Source organism: Tachysurus fulvidraco, chromosome 25, assembly GCF_022655615.1.
Source record: "Tachysurus fulvidraco isolate hzauxx_2018 chromosome 25, HZAU_PFXX_2.0, whole genome shotgun sequence".
Lineage (NCBI taxonomy): Eukaryota > Metazoa > Chordata > Actinopteri > Siluriformes > Bagridae > Tachysurus > Tachysurus fulvidraco.
This window is the reverse complement of record NC_062542.1, coordinates 5,844,999-5,861,214: the sequence shown is the minus strand read 5'-3', so window position 1 is coordinate 5,861,214 and position 16,216 is coordinate 5,844,999. Positions and strand designations below refer to the sequence as shown.

General features: G+C 37.8%; 1 protein-coding gene across 22 annotated transcripts in view; it reads left to right on the top strand.

The window, feature by feature from the left end:
• The window catches only part of rims2a (regulating synaptic membrane exocytosis 2a), a 168,004-nt gene that overhangs the window by 108,176 nt on the left and 43,612 nt on the right, over positions 1-16,216 (top strand). For 17 of the 22 annotated variants that reach the window (XM_027171528.2, XM_047808541.1, XM_047808539.1 and 14 more), the window contains 2 exons: positions 12,453-12,491; positions 13,701-13,807. In XM_027171528.2, coding sequence (XP_027027329.2) covers positions 12,453-12,491; positions 13,701-13,807 — 146 coding nt within the window. Of the gene's footprint in view, positions 1-9,454; positions 9,488-12,452; positions 12,492-13,700; positions 13,808-16,216 lie in introns of all 22 variants that reach the window. The other 5 variants (XM_047808546.1, XM_047808543.1, XM_047808550.1 and 2 more) reach the window with 3 other exon arrangements.

Below are 16,216 nucleotides of genomic sequence, written 5' to 3'. Positions count from 1 at the left end.
GCTTTTTTTTTCGGTTTAGCAGGTTTCCTATAGAAACATCCTTACAAACTTACTATCAGATGTTTCTCTCCGTGAATACAAACTAGCATCGCTAACAACTATATAAATGATTTTAATACTGTCTTCCACATTCAGCTTTAACTCACGCAGTGTTTTGAGAGAAAGAACTAACTGTTAAGGTCTCACATACTGACAGAATTTTGTCTCACAGCTAGCTTTTGTTTATTATCAGACATGTTTTTGGAAAATTAACCAAACAATGCTAATGTGCTTTTTAGCTAGTGTGGCTAAAATTAACTTTAAGGTGCTATTCTGCTGTTTTTTTCTTAGTATTGATTAACATTAGTTAAAAATTTTCTTCTAATGTGGAGCAAAGACTATTGCAGACAGTATGTGGCATTTGTGTGTGTGTGTGTGTGTGTGTGTGTGTGTGTGTGTGTGTGTGTGTGTGTGTGTGTGTGTGTGTATATATATATCTGTGTGTGTGTCTGTGTGTGTATTCCTAACTCACTGTCTATGTTGTGATAAATATTAAGCCTGCCTCAAACATTTTTATGAACAATGTTATCGCAAAAATACTTTTTATTTTGTTTCTCTGTCTTCTAGCTTGTGTATTAGTGACTCTACTGATAATTAACCAAAGCTTAGACTTTCCACTGCCTCTGTTGCCTCCGTTATGCGGATTTCAGTAATATGCATTTGTATTTTTTTCCCTATTTATAAAGAGCAAGTTTCATTTTCCCCAGGGCTATAATACCTCATTGACTTTTGTGCTTTTTCCTCAAATGTGTCGCATACGCTAGGCGAAAATGACGAGGTGGCATTTTTAAAAAGAAAAAAACAACAACAACAACAAAAACAAAAAAACGATCAGCTTTGTACCTATTGGCAAAACCGGTCTAGCGTGAAAAGATGAATGACAATCTGTGTGCTTGAATGTGGGAAATAGAGAAAAAAAGAGAGATTTAATGCCTGGAGAGAACCTTTTATCAACGTCAGAGCATGGGCCTGGTATAGCAGTTTGTGTGTGTGTGTGTGTGTGTGTGTGTGTGTGTGTGTGTGTGTGTGTGTGTGTGTGTGTGTGTGGTGTGCTGATGCAGCACTCTGACCATCATTATTGTACAAAAAGCATGGCCTGCTCTAATTACGATCTAAGGGCATAGGATTAGATTTATACAGAGAGGCTAATGGTTAAAGATGGCCAGAGACTTTATATGCTGTAGTTATGACCTCAGATACTGTACTATAACAACTCAAGGGTCCCTGATTTGATGCTTGTCTTGGGTTAGTATGAAGTTCCTGTGTGTGGGTTTCTCATCTCCAATAAGCATGCCAATAAGTCTGTTTTTATTGTCCATAGATTGTGTGTATGAGTGTGTGTATGAGAGCATGTATGAGTGTGTGTATGAGAGCATGTATGAGTGCGTGTATGAGTGCGTGTATGAGTGCGTGTATGAGTGCGTGTATGAGTGCGTGTATGAGTGCGTGTATGAGTGCGTGTATGAGTGCGTGAACGAGTGCGTGAACGAGTGCGTGAACGAGTGCGTGAACGAGTGCGTGTACGAGTGCGTGTACGAGTGCGTGTACGAGTGCGTGTACGAGTGCGTGTACGAGTGCGTGCATGAGTGCGTGCATGAGTGCGTGCATGAGTGCGTGCATGAGTGCGTGCATGAGTATGTGAACCAAGTGCAGGCTCTGGATCCTACATAATTCTGACCAGGATAAAGTGGTTACCTAAGATGAATAAGTGATTGAATGCATTGAGCTGGTGATGAATGAGTGGACACTGAACTCATAGAAGGACAGAGGGATCAAAAGGCATTATGAGGGTCAGATTTCTCCAAGTACGTCTACAATGATATGGATGTGTCTGAACCTTTGAGAGCTCGGAGCGAAGTCCTACTACAGCAAGCTACATCATTTCATTTACATGATTTACATCATTTAGCAGACACCCTTGTCCAGAGCAACTTACATTTTTATCTCATTTTTATACAACTGAGCAAGTGAGGGTTAAGGGCCTTGCTCAGGGGCCCAGCAGTGGCAGCTTGGTGGACGTAGGAATCGAACTCACAACCTTCCGATTGGTAGTCCAACACCTTAACCACTAGGCTATCACATCCCCCTTTAAAGCATCAAGAAAAATAGTCAGAAAAAAAAATTCAGAGGTAAAAATAATCATTGCTTTTTAAATTCAGGAAGATAAAAAAAACAGTAATGTGCATAAAGTGAAACACCAAACTAAATAAAGATGGCTTCAGCCTTTGAGTAGAGTTTGACTTAGATGGAGAGTATTAGTCTATGGTTGACAAATTATGATCGATTTATTGCATTTGACAGACCTCCTTATCCAGAGGACCTTACATTTATCTCTTTTGTTACACATCTAAAGGTTATCGGCTTTGCTCAAGGGCCCAAGTGGCAGCATGGTGACCCTGGGATTTGAGCTCACAACTTTCTGAACAGTAGTTCAACATCTTAGCTACTAAGCTACCATTGCTCCACTACCCATACCACTTTGCTAAGTCTACATTCGGACTAGAGTCTACTTGTGTTCCATCCCTGATTTAGTCCAGCATAATGTAAACTGGACATGTTCAATGTTCCCAGGCTGCTCAATCCTCCACCCGGAGTATGTGGTTTGACTTTTAATGTAAATGTGATCACCGTGCGCTTGAGTACCACTAAAGTATATTAAATGTAGTTTCTATGTCACTTGTCCTACACACTGTCATAGGGAATCTGAAGACTATACTAGGGGAATTTAGGGTAGAAGATGAGGGACACCCTGGACAGAGGGCACAGTAACATACACTCACACACTACAGACACTTTATTCAATTCAATTCAATTCAAGTTTATTTGTATAGCGCTTTTTACAATAGACATTGTCTCAAAGCAGCTTTACAGATCATAAACATAGAGCAGAAGGTAAACATAATTAATGATAAAGGAATGAACGAATAATAAAATAAATAAGAATTAACAGAATAAAAATTCTAGATTATTATTAGATGTATACTGTTCGTGCACCTAATAATCATCTTTCATTTTCCTCCCGACATGTCATCATACCTTCCTCATCAATCTGTGCTTTCATCATAACCATCCATTGCTTTCTGTCTTTCACCACTCCTGCAGATGAAGAGGAGGAACCTGGTGTAAATCACTTCATTCCCAATCAGTCATCAGTTGACCCAGAAGCAGGTGTGTCCTCCTGAGACTCCTCCCACTTTTCCATCTGCTTTTTCCATGTTTTTTTGTTTTTTTTTTTCATTCACACTTCCTTACAAAGTGCTGTTTTACAAAAATCAATTCTGTGCCCAATTTTTTTTTTTTTTAAATGTATACTGGCTCAGTGAATTTTTGCGTAGGAGAAACATTTGTGAGCACAACATGTTGGAGAAGACTTTGTTTTTTCCAGCAGATTGCTCTTTCTTCATCCTTCCATCTGCTTGCGGCGCTCTCTATCCTTCATGTGTCACATGATGGCGCTTTTCCGATTCTGCAGTTTTTTGACAAATGTGCACCAGCACACAAAACAAAACATTGATACAATCCTGGGAATGTGTGGAAACATGACTAAGCTTAATTTTGGAATAAATTCTAGAGGTTTTGGAGAGTGGAGCTAAAAATGGGACCTAGTAGTATGATGTATAGCAAGGAGGGTTAAGGGTCTTGCTCAAGGCCCCAAACAGTGGCAGCTTGGTAGTGCTGGGGCTTGAACCCCAATCCTCTAGTCAACAACCCAGAGCCTCAAACGCTATAGCTACCACTGCCTCTGTACTCTTACCCACAATGTACAATATTCCCAATATTCAATAGGGATATTCTAAGAAAGAATTTCACTGTGATATAATAAAAAAAAGAACAATTTGGTGTCAGTGACAGTGACAGAGCTAGGCTTAGAGTCTGTTTAAAAAAGGTTTTTGAGTGTGTTCTGTGCTCAACTTCAACGTCATTTTGTGTATTAAAGACTATGAGGAGAAACCGGCAACCAACAGGAGGAAAGGCAAGTGTTGTAGAGTGTGAAGTGTGGATTGCAGTGGATCTACTCGTGTACATGCACATGTTTAAATTGCAGAACAAATGTCTTTAACTGGAGCCTGCGAGTGTGTGTGTGTGTGTGTGTGTGTGTGTGTGTGTGTGTGTGTGTGTGTGTGTGTGTGTGTGTGTGTGTGTGTGTGTGTGTGTGTTATTTTCTAGCTTTTAGGTCAGTCCCAGGTTTTATTGGGTTTTTTTGGTTGTTTTTTTATGCTGCATTTATCTGTCTGTCCATCTGTCTGTCACTCTCTTTCTCTTTTGGTTTCTGAAAGCAGATGATGTTTGCAGTGACTATATCTCACACATCTTCACTTTAACTGTGCCTTGTGCAGTGCAATTATAAATGTAAAGTACCGTGCATTCTTTAAATAGCAATCAAACCCAGAGACTCTTTAAATAGATTGACTTAAATAACTGACACATTTTACACACAGTGTTCATTTTACATTTAAAGTAGCAGTTTGTAATGTTTAAAGCCTCTTTGGGTTAAACACAACGATTGAGTTAAAGGAGCAGTTTGTAATTTATGGGAAATGCAATCGCAGTGTTTCATTTTATCTGTTAATATTATATGCTTCAAGAGCTGCCTGATTTTAAGTCAAAAAATTGGATATAGATGGGGACTCTTTTTGGGGTTCTTTTTGAACCCCAGATTCATTTAATCCATTTAATTTTACCTCATTTAATTAAATTTCATGGTTCTTACACACAGAAACACATTCGGACATTTCAAACTGCATCTTTAAAGTCAGAATATTTCATAAAAGATGTGTATATGTGTATAAAAGATGTGTATATGTGTGTGTGTGTGTGTGTGTGTATATATTTGTGTGTGTATATATTTGTGTGTGTGTGTGTGTGTGTGTGTGTGTGTGTGTGTGTGTGTGTGTGTGTGTGTGTGTGTGTTATAAACTAAATGCTTTTAAAATGATGACACTAAGTTCTGGCATTATTTGTCATCAAATCACAAATAACGTAATTTTACCAGATATATAATGAAATTTTAATTATTTTAATTTTAATTAATATTATATTAATTAAAATTAATATAATATTAATTAAACTTAATTAATATTATATTAATATTATATTAAATATAGTTATGGTTCAAGCTATTCGATCTAAATTTAATGTAATTCTATAATTTTTTTTTATCTTCATCTTTCTTTACAATTCCAGAAACCGCTGACGCGACCAGGCTTATATTGCTCACCATTGAAAATTTATAGCTAATTTAAAGCTCATTAATTTAACTCCAGCACTTACTGAATATTATGCTATAAGATAAATGCATCTTTAGGAGGTTAACTCTAAACCGTGTCCTCCGCACACATCCCTTCATACTGCTTAGATTTATGTTGCAGTTACAACATTTGGCCAGTAGATGGAGCAGAATGCTGCACTGAAAGGAGCTGTTCACTGTTCCGCAGTGCTGAACTTCTGATTCTCCATCCAACGTATCAAACATGCGAGGAGTATCTAATGACGATCAGCGGCAATTTAATTGCAGTCTCACCACATGACATCTGTTAGAATTAATTTGTGCGAAACTGCTTGAGTAGTGACCCTTGACACGATTCTGACTCACACGCATAACTGACTCAGGAGCTGTGATCTTTTAGAACGAAGCTGCATTGCATGACTATGCCTTCGTTCAAAAAAGCAGATGGTTCCTTTTATAAAAATGTTGCCAAATTAGACATAAAGAGAAAAAGCATGCACACTGCTTTACATGACATACATATTGTGGTTTTTCTTTCTGCACATTTTGTCCATACTGCATCTTACGCATCATACAGAGGTGACGTGGGAGGACCAGAAGAACATGCACAATGGTCTGGTCCACCATAACGGCCGTCCGCCACCACGGGGTCCACCAGGTTGGTCTTACCCTGACTGGACCTCTGCATTCTGTGTGTGCTTTCATCTTCTTTTCTTCTCTAAATCTTTTCACATACAACAATTACTAAAAAAAAAGAACCATAAAGGGTTGCACATATAATCTACATTCAGATATACTGTACTGTATACGCATGCATATTTTAGAACTGAATTTCATTTCCAGGTTTATCTCTAAACACGGTTTCATAATTAAAGCTGAAATCTAGCTACAGCTCTGACACAGAAGCATTGAAGCATATTGCCTAATGGCAGAGAACTTACAGACATTTCAGACTGCAACTTTAAAGCTTAGAATCTTTAGAGGGAAGAAAACAAAAAAGAGTAAACACTAGTTCATGTATGTCTAAAAAATATCATGTAAAATTGCATGGATTCTTGAGCTGGTTATGTATGATAGGCTTGAGTTTGAGCTTATATATTATTTATATTACTTTTTTCCGTCCCCGTCACACATGGTGCTGTTTTTTTAAGGAAAAGTATTCCTGGGGAAAAATTCACTTTTGAGACGGTTTTTAAAAATAGTACTGTATGTTTCAAGACGTGACCCTGTTCTGAAAAAAAGTCACAGTTGCCAAATTCTGCCTCCAAACCCACGCAGCCTGAACATGAAAAAAAAAAAACAGAATCAGAAATGAAGGCTTGTGTAGTGTGAATTTGACTGATCGCAGTTCTAAGAACATTTGACACTCACATTTATTTGGCGATCCAAAGTGATCTAGAAATGAGGCTCAGTGTGGTGCAGTGCTGAAACTTGCTGCTGAAGGAAGCGCTGGAACAAAGACACGCTGCGAAGGAAAGAAACGAAGCAGTCAGACCTGCTCGAAAGTTGAAGTAATGTACGATTAAAAACGCACCAATAATCAAGCACCGGCCGAGATAACAGTGCAAATGATTTAATGATTTGATTTAAAACATTTGACCAGTGACTCTTGTGTAGTGATTGCACATGTACTATAAATAGGGAGTGTTATGAAGGAAGTGAGACTTGCTAGCTCGGTGGTTAAGGCCTCGGATTCCTGATAGTAAAGTTGTGACTTTGAATCCCAGTGCTGCCAAGCGGCCACTGTTGGGCCCTTGAGCAAGGTCCTTAACCCTTAATTGCTCAGAAAATGTAAGTCACTCTGAATAAGTGCATCTGTCAAATTGTGTGTGTGTGTGTGTGTGTGTGTGTGTGTGTGTGTGTGTGTGTGTGTGTGTGTGTGTGTGTGTGTGATACTGAACCAGAGGATCTTGAAAAATCTCTTCTGCATAATTTATTTTTAAAAGGCAGACCGTTAAAACACACACACACACACACACACACACACACACACACACACACACACACACACACACACACACACACACAAACCCACAAAACATAAATAGCTGAAATGCAGAATCAAACTATAACTCGTTATAATGCGATATTTGATACTACTTTTAACCAGTTTTTCTTTTTCTTTTCTTTTTTTTTCTGTGCCTGACTTGCACAGAGTCGTAGCTGGACTTACGAGAATGGAAGTAAATCCTGATTTAGTAAATCCACTCTGTAATATTCATTAGCTTTATTTGTTTTGTTTGGTTTTGTCTCATTTTTGTCGCACTTTTTACTACTAATATTCAATCCATTTCTGATAAATACTTGAACCTCATGAAGGTTTCGGCTGTAACCGAGCACTTAGTCACTTACACAGAAATGCACACTGAGCATGATTTTTTTATTTTCGGAACTGATCATGGCGGTCGCATAAACGTCCGTCTGTCCGTCGGCTTCACTCGGTATTAGGTGTGCTGTTCTGCTTAATTGAACCTCGTTCCCTGGGCTACACGCTTTCGCTCGCTGTGCCGTTGTGCTCGCTGATTACAGTAATCTCGTCCTGTTCTAAGGATGTTTGAGGGGTTGATTTGGTGCTCGGGAAAATGTTCTTAGAGACTGAACTCGTTGACATGAACTCAGTATGGAGGTAGAAACAATTGTGGGTATGTTATGAACAGAAATGTGATGGTTTATTCACTGAATGTGCAATTTCACAGTGTTGCCATCTCAATTCCGGGAAAATTACATTTTTTAGACCAAATTCACTCATAAGCCAGTTCACCAAAGGGGAAATGAAGCAGAAAGATGCTTTTGCTTCTGATGCAGGTTATTTTATTGCCATTTTATCCAGACAGAATCCAACTTGAGGAGTCATAAGTGCACCAGAATGACAGACCTGATGCCTTACAACGGTCTGCAAATATCGAATATTTGGGATCTGGACATACCGTATATGGATGTAGGTCCGAACACAGGTGCTAAATTGAAGCCAAAATGTCTCCGATGTCCTCTAGTGGTTGTCTGTAGTACTGTTTTTTAAACCCCGCCCATTCCTATGTAAGTGAACGGAAAACAAGACAAATGTAGGAATTTTTCTTACGTGTCTATTAATTCTTTTTTGGAAATAGTGTCCTGTCTATTTATCAGCTAATTTGACTTTGATATCTCCCGATAATGATATCTGTGTGTTATTGATGCTAAATTAAACCCCCCCAAAAAAAAGACTGAAAAATGAAAGCTAAAAGGTAAAACACATGAAAAGAGAAAAAGACGCAAAGATTTCGCTCCTGGCGATGTTTGTTATCCTGAAGTAGCACGTGGACGCACAAGACTGCGTATGATTTATGATAGCTGTAGATAAATGCAGAGATCATCATTACTATGTCCTGTAAAGTGGAATTAAAAAACAATAAAATCTTACCAGTGTAAGCAGAACGGGGTTCTACCGAGGGATTTGAATATGCATAGGAGAAATTGGTGTCCAATTAGTGTCATGCAAGGCCTAAAGGACTACTCATAAGTGTGTGTGTGTGTGTGTGTGTTTGTGTGTGTGTGTGTGTGTGTGTGTGTGTGTGTGTGTGTGTGTGTGTGTGTGTGTGTGTGTGTGTGATCTATTGTTCTCCAGATTTTCTTTATTTAGCTTTTTTATGGTAGCAGGTTTTGCTTCCACAGAGTTACACAACCTTTCTTGGCTGGATCGTCTTCCTCTCCTCTCTTTTACCCCTTTATCCGTTTTTTATTCTGTCCTTTTTCTCTTCAGGTCTCTTGGGCTCTGTGTCTTCATTTGTGCTCCCTCTATTAACATCACTTCTCTAACATTTCCAGAAGATTCTTCGTCAGAAAGTCACCGCTGTCATTTCTAAACTCTGCTTCATTTTGTGAATTTTTCCCTTTAATTTTTGTGGTGATGTTGTTGTTGTTGTTGTTGTTGTGGTTGTTGTATTGTTACCTCTTTTTTCCCTCTATCCTAAACCTTACTTTCCATATCATTTAACACCCTTCCTCAACGCACGCACACACACACACACACACACACACACACACACACACACACACACACACACACACACACACACACACACACACACACACACTCTCTCTCTCTCTCTCTCTCTCTCTCTCTTACACCCCTGTCCTTTGTGTTTGTGTTTGTGTATTGTGTGTGATGTGACCCCCCTTCTCCACACTTACCACAATAACCCCCTTCAGAAGACAGGGAGTCGACTACATGGACAAACTCAGGTCTGTCTTCCCTTCTTCTCTGCTCCTTCTTGACTTTCTGCACTTCTTCACCGTCTTCCTCACTCATTACCATTACTGCTTCAGCTCAAAGTGGATCTGAAATGTTTGTGTGTGTGTTTGTGTGTGTGTGTGTGTGTGTGTGTGTGTGTGTGTGTGTGTGGTGACACAGTCTCAGCTGTCGGGTCACACAGTCTCACTCGTCTGGCCTTTGTTTGATTTGATTTGATGTAATATACAGCTTTAATAGGTAAGAAGGTAGATGAGATATAAGCGAAAGCTGGATATTGCTCCTTTTTTTTTTTTAACATAACGCAGTTCAGCCCTTCAGCTGAGCTTGATATGAACTACGTATTCAGGTACTGTATACTACAGGATTAGACCTATTTAAACATGTAAGAAAAAAATTAAGAAAACTTTAAAAGGAAGGTTTCTCACTGGTTATTTAGAAATGGAATTTAGCACCACTTTTTACCCCGGTGTAATGAAGGGGCAGTAGGATCCATGTGTCGTGCGCCGTGTTTAATGAAAATCATGGCAAAAACATCAGGCAAAAAAAAAGTTAGTTAAGAAAAAGTATTAAAAAAAACAACAACCCAGAATAAACAGTCTGCAAGTCTTCTAAATCCAGCAAATGTTATAATGTAGAAAAGCAATAAAGAGAATAAACAGGCAAGGGTCATACACAGAAACAACAAAGTAAGCAAAGATACAATGGCGTATTAGCTCAGTATTAGCTAAGTTGTTGGACTGCTAATAGGAAGGTCATGAGTTTGAATCCCAGGTCCACCAAGCTGCCACCGCTGGGCCCCTGAGCAAGGCCCTTAACCCTCAATTGCTCGGTTGTATAAATTACAATGCCGTGAAAGATAGCAATACCTGCTCGGATTAGATTAAGAATATAGAGGATTAATTGTTAACCCTGGATAAAGTATGAGAAGTGTGAAACCTCGAACAAGTTAACCCAGGATTCTGTTTATCCAGAGTTTCTAATGACCCAGGATGAAAAGCCCTTATTATAGCTTTAACAAGTGAGACAAATGATTGCCTCATTTTGATATACAGTAAAATTATACTTTTAAAATTATATGTTTTTCCTCAGTCGAAAGCATATGTTTGTTATCAGGTAAAGTTTTATGCAGAACTAGAACTTTTAGCAGCAGGAACATTTGAAACTGGCCACTAATCCTGTGTCAGTTAAGTGATTTGTATGCAGTATATGGAAACATTTACAGAGATGGAACTGTTACAGAGCAAAAATCAACAGTGTGGTGATGAGACGTTTCCAGAAGAAGAACTTTATTTCACTTATGTCACAGTGATTTGTAAAATAATTGCAGTTCTTCCCAAATGACAGCATTTTTTTTTATTTGTTTATATTTGCATTTAATTTCAATTCAAATTCTAATTTTATTTCTCACATACACGATCATACAAAGTTCCGACCAATGAATACAATATGAGAATATATAAAAGAATATAACAAAAGTAGATCAGAAAAATATAATAAAATCTACTTGGGTATATTTTGTATGTTAATGTTATGGACTTTGCTACTTGTTATAGTTTATGCTATAAACAGTCCTTTTAATATTTTTGTGAGCGCTGGATTTTGCGCTTTGTGATTGAAAATTGGGCAAGAAAATACCGTAGTACTACAAGTGTCACGGGGCAGGATTGATACACAGAGGCAGATACAGATACAGTACAAAAACACAGTGCAACATCGAAACAAGAAAACAGACAAAGGTCGAGCAAACAGCATACGGGATATTGGGCTAGGATGAGAACGTGTGAAACAGGAAATAGAAATTATGGTCAATGTCACAGGAGCTAAATCTGCATTGAGACTATGGTTAAATAGAGAAACTACAAAACAAGAAAAAGGCGTACAAGACGTAGAACAATGTAATGGCGAGGATACAACACTGATACTTCCTACAGTATGAGGATGCGACACACAAGGGTTTAAATACTTAAACAAAGGTACCAATAAAGGTACTTGTCCAAAGTAGCTAGACGAAACAGTGGAACATAGAAGAACACATCAGAAAATGAGCTTGTGTTCCTTGTGTTTTTTTTTTACTCTTCAAATACATCTAAAGAAATTCATTAAAACAGCTCGACACCGCTTTAACTTGGCACGAAGTTCTGGAAAACTGTGCCCAGCATCAAAATAAGGTTTGCAATGATGCGTCCGAAGGCACGGGTTGAAGACCCAGTCAATGACGTCACAATATGCTAATTTTGTTTAATAGCTCTAAATTCTTGATTTAATATTCTGTAATTTCTGTTTTAACTTTCAGTTTTAACTTTTTATGCATTTGTCCCTGTCAAATCAATAATAATAAATAAATTGTTTAAAGTCATACATACGTAATTACCATCACCAAAATTGTACTTTCTTTTTACATTGAAACTTGAAAAAAATATATATAGACCTACCTACCGACCGTTTTTTTTTTTTTTTTTTACTGTTACTGCAAACCAAAATATTTTTAAGGATGGCCTAAGGCTCCGTTATTTAGGGAAAGTTAATGCAGGTTACTTTTGACCCCACTACCATAATCTCTACAGCTTTTCCCAGAGCTCCATATTTCACCATTTCAGTTCCATCTTCTTGACCTAAGCTTTGTTTTGCTTTATCCTGTTACAGCGTGATCGCATTGACCGTATAGACCGCCGATGGATAGATTATATTAACCTCCATCCGGCTTAATATAATCAGCTTTCTGTCATGAAGTCAGTGGTCACGAAAGAAACCCAGCTTCATACTGTATCAATATCATCAATCAGTCAGTTTGAGTGAACTGCTGAGATGTCTTTCTTATCCTGAGGCATGTGGGATTTCTTAACATTGTTTCTAGTCTAATTTTGCCTGGAATCTCATAAACTGCTTTGTTTCCCCTTCTCCCCCCCCCCCTTCCCCCCATCTTGCTTTCACATCACCATCTTTATATACGCAAAGTAGACAGAGAGAAAACAAGTCCAGAGAACAGAGACGAAGGTAGGCAAGTTGTTTTTTTGGCGTCATTGATGCCAAAAAAAAAAAGAGATTTCCGATGAGGAAATCGAGCCCGAATGTCGTTTTAATGGAATCCGTATCGGAAAAGACGCCACAATAAGGATTGTGACTCAAGATCTTTTACTTCCTATGATAAGAAAATAATTATTAGATTTTTTTTCATCTTAAATATATAAATATTTTTTAAAGTTCCTTTATCTGATATACTGAATATGGACTATCTGATATATGATGCAGTAGTACAGTAGACTTACAGTACTAAACTTTTTGAGCTTCTATACTGAATAACTACACAATTACAATGCAAATCAGATAAATTACTAATAATATAAGAATGTGTTAAAAGGACAGCAACACTCTGCCCCATGGGATTGATATTCTTCCCAGCAAATTCACTGATTCAGCATTTCCCAAGGCACTAAAGATGGATTCGTAGATTGATTTCCTGCCGAGCCGAAAATGAGAATACACAGCTTCTCACAACTTAGCAGCTTGCACAATGCCCTGAAAGTTTTTTTTTTGTTTTTTTTTAACTTCCTTTTAAAATAAACCTGCTGAAATTCAAGAATCAGCATAAAGCAGCACAAGAGCTTCAGTGGAACAAATGGTGTATTTATTTATTTATTTGTTTGTTTGTTTGTTTTGTTCTCTAAGATGGGATTTTATAGCAACAGCTCACAAAAAAAGTGATGCAAGGGTTTTGGGATCTTTTTTGGCTTTTGAAAGTAACTTATGTTTTACATCATTTCAATTGGCACTTTTTTGTCATCTTTTTTGTGATATTTTTTTATTTATTTATTTATTTATATCGAATGGATTTATCTGGAGTCAAAGATGGGAAAATACTCGAGATGGATTGGCAATACTCGAGATTTTGCCAAACTTTGTGCCATTGTAGCTCTCAGTATATGGAAATTTTCAGCAAAAATTTTATTTAAAAAATGTTAAACAAAGAAGGCAATGTTCAAATTTTTATATCCAGTCTTTATATGTCTTTATCTGTCTTGATCACACACCATCGCATTCCCGACTGAGCTAGTAATATGTCCTGTTGTAGTTTGTCCTGCTTTTACCATCCAAGCTTTTCCTACACCAAACATCATCAGGCTTTATAACCACTTTCTTTCCCCAACACACACTTACACACACACTCACATTTTACACATACTCACCATTGTTTCATGTCTGCAGGTGCTATGGACATGGAGGAGAGGACACGGCAGATGAAGCTGAAGGTGGACAAGTACAAGCAGGGAACAGGTTCTGACTCCCGCCTGGAGCAAGACCACCGCTCAAAGGCAAGTCACAGAGCTGCGTGGTTATACCTACAAACGAAAACCTCAGCCACCTTTACAGCTGCTCGTTCAAGTCGTTATCCTGTAGAAAAATTTTGCGTACAACCAAATCACACTACTAGAATATGAAATACCATAAAGCATGACTGAGCGAGTGAGTGATGGAGTGAGCTCAGACACCGTGTACGTACGAGTTCACACTGTTCTGTTTGATGCTGGCACGTGTTTCAGTACCCACTGACTCTGATGCACACTCATGGATGATCTATGTGTACTGCATATTTTACACAATATCTCACTTATTTTTCCTCAGTTTGTGTATCCGAGAAAAGCACAAACGTGTACAAATTTCACACTTCTACTTTCTACAGGCTGTGCAGACAGACACCGATATAAAGCAGTTAACCCGAACAGGTTTCATGCCATTTTTGTATCAGTTCGGTTCGTCAAATTATTTCAATATACAGTACAGTAATTTATATAAATAAAAAAGACTTAATACAATAACCATGTCTAGGTTGTTGTGGAAGTTTGAGTTTGGAGAGATTTAAAGTATAAATTATCACACTGGTAGGCACGGGCAAGAGTAAAAAGGTTATATAGCATGAGTAAGGCCGGGCCCCGATCATTGATTACATCAAGATTTTATAGACAGGTTTCAAACAAGGAAGACATGTAAAAGCAAAACATCATCAATCATTGGACATGCATAACGCCTGCTCATCTCCTGATCAAGCTAATATTGTCTTACCGAGGTCTACTAAAAGGTCTACTAGAAGCTGTTTACGCCTAAGTTACGTCAACTCGTCTCCAGTCCCCTTTGCCCTTTTCATAATCTAAGAAAACAACCGCTGGCAATGACAATTTCTAGTCACAATAACTAACAGTCATGGGCATAGAAGGACAAGGCCTTACAAACATCTCTAAAGTAAAAATATCCACCACAGTTCCGTCCTTTTGTCCCTGAGACAATACACAAAATTCTACTAATCATTAATCTGTAACAAAAAATGATAGAAACCATGTGGACAGGACGACAGTCTTGTTTGTCTATTTAAAAAAATGTAAGTATTTTTTTTAAAGAATTTTAAAAGACTAATTATTAAGTTGAGGAACATGTTTTTTACTGCAAATTTGAACGACACTACATATTGTTGCCTACATTTGCCATGACATTACTTCAGAACTGACAACAGCTAATATCATATAATATCTTAGCAATATCTTTATTAAAGAATGAAATAACTTGTTTCAAATAACTGGCTCAATAAAAACAGCCCTACATTTTAGACTTTACATTTTAGGTCAATGTCTTGGATAGATTCCTGCTTTACTGTGCAGCTCCAGTAAAAGAACATCTCAACCTACTTCTTTAAAAATAGACTCCCGCTTCCCGAGCATCCTGACAGCTTTGTTTAAACTCACCACACACAGTCGAGTTAATTATCGGCTCGTTGTGGTGCTTTTGCAAATTGGCCAGCTCAGGATGATTTAAACACACTTTTCTACAGTCATACAAGGACACATCGTCCAGTGGTCTTGCTAAGAACTCAAAAATAATGAACTCTTACGCATTCGCGACGTACAGTCTGTTCTATTCCTGCTGTGTCTGTGCGGTCTCGTATCATCCAAAACCTAGCCATTATTCTTTGTTTGAACCTGTGATTAAAAACATGTCGAGAAGAAGTATCATGAAGGACACTGTTTATTATCACGGTGGTCGAGACAGGTTGTCTAAAAAAGGCCTCTGTTACAACACCAGTGATTCAATAAAAACATGACCAAAACATGCAGGACTTGTCATTTTGAATTGTGTAAGTTGTGGATAAACGAACACTTATACTGTCTACTTCAGGAACTGGCACAAGGTTTCCACTAGCTATTGTCAATAATATGCTTAACCTCAGCACTGGATAAAAAAACTGTTTGAAAACATGGCCAGGTTGCGTAAAAGATATAGAGGTTAAAAGATATATTTTGTATAATGCTCTCAATGTATAGCGGACATCGGAAATAAAATTGTTTAACCAAATTAAATCTTTCACTATGTGAATGTAATCCAAACAGGGAAGCAATATTTTTATTATAGAAATAAAAAGCTATTCAAAAAGCTGATGTTCCTAATTGTTTTATTACTTTTATACTGCAGTATTTTTTTCTAAGGAACACTAAGTGATACTTTTTATCTCAGGAAAGTCACAGCTTCCATCTCTGAAAATTAATATCCCTGCAGAGAAAATGTCAAAACGTACAAATGTACACTTGGACAATGTTATGTAAGCAGGCAGATGTGTGTTTAAATGCTCGAGCAAACCAATTCTTCATTGCCTGCTCTGAAAAAATGTGAAAAGAAAGAAAAGTGTGACACGCAAGTACAGTGAAACTGACTTCCTTAAAAGATTCGGTGGAAAT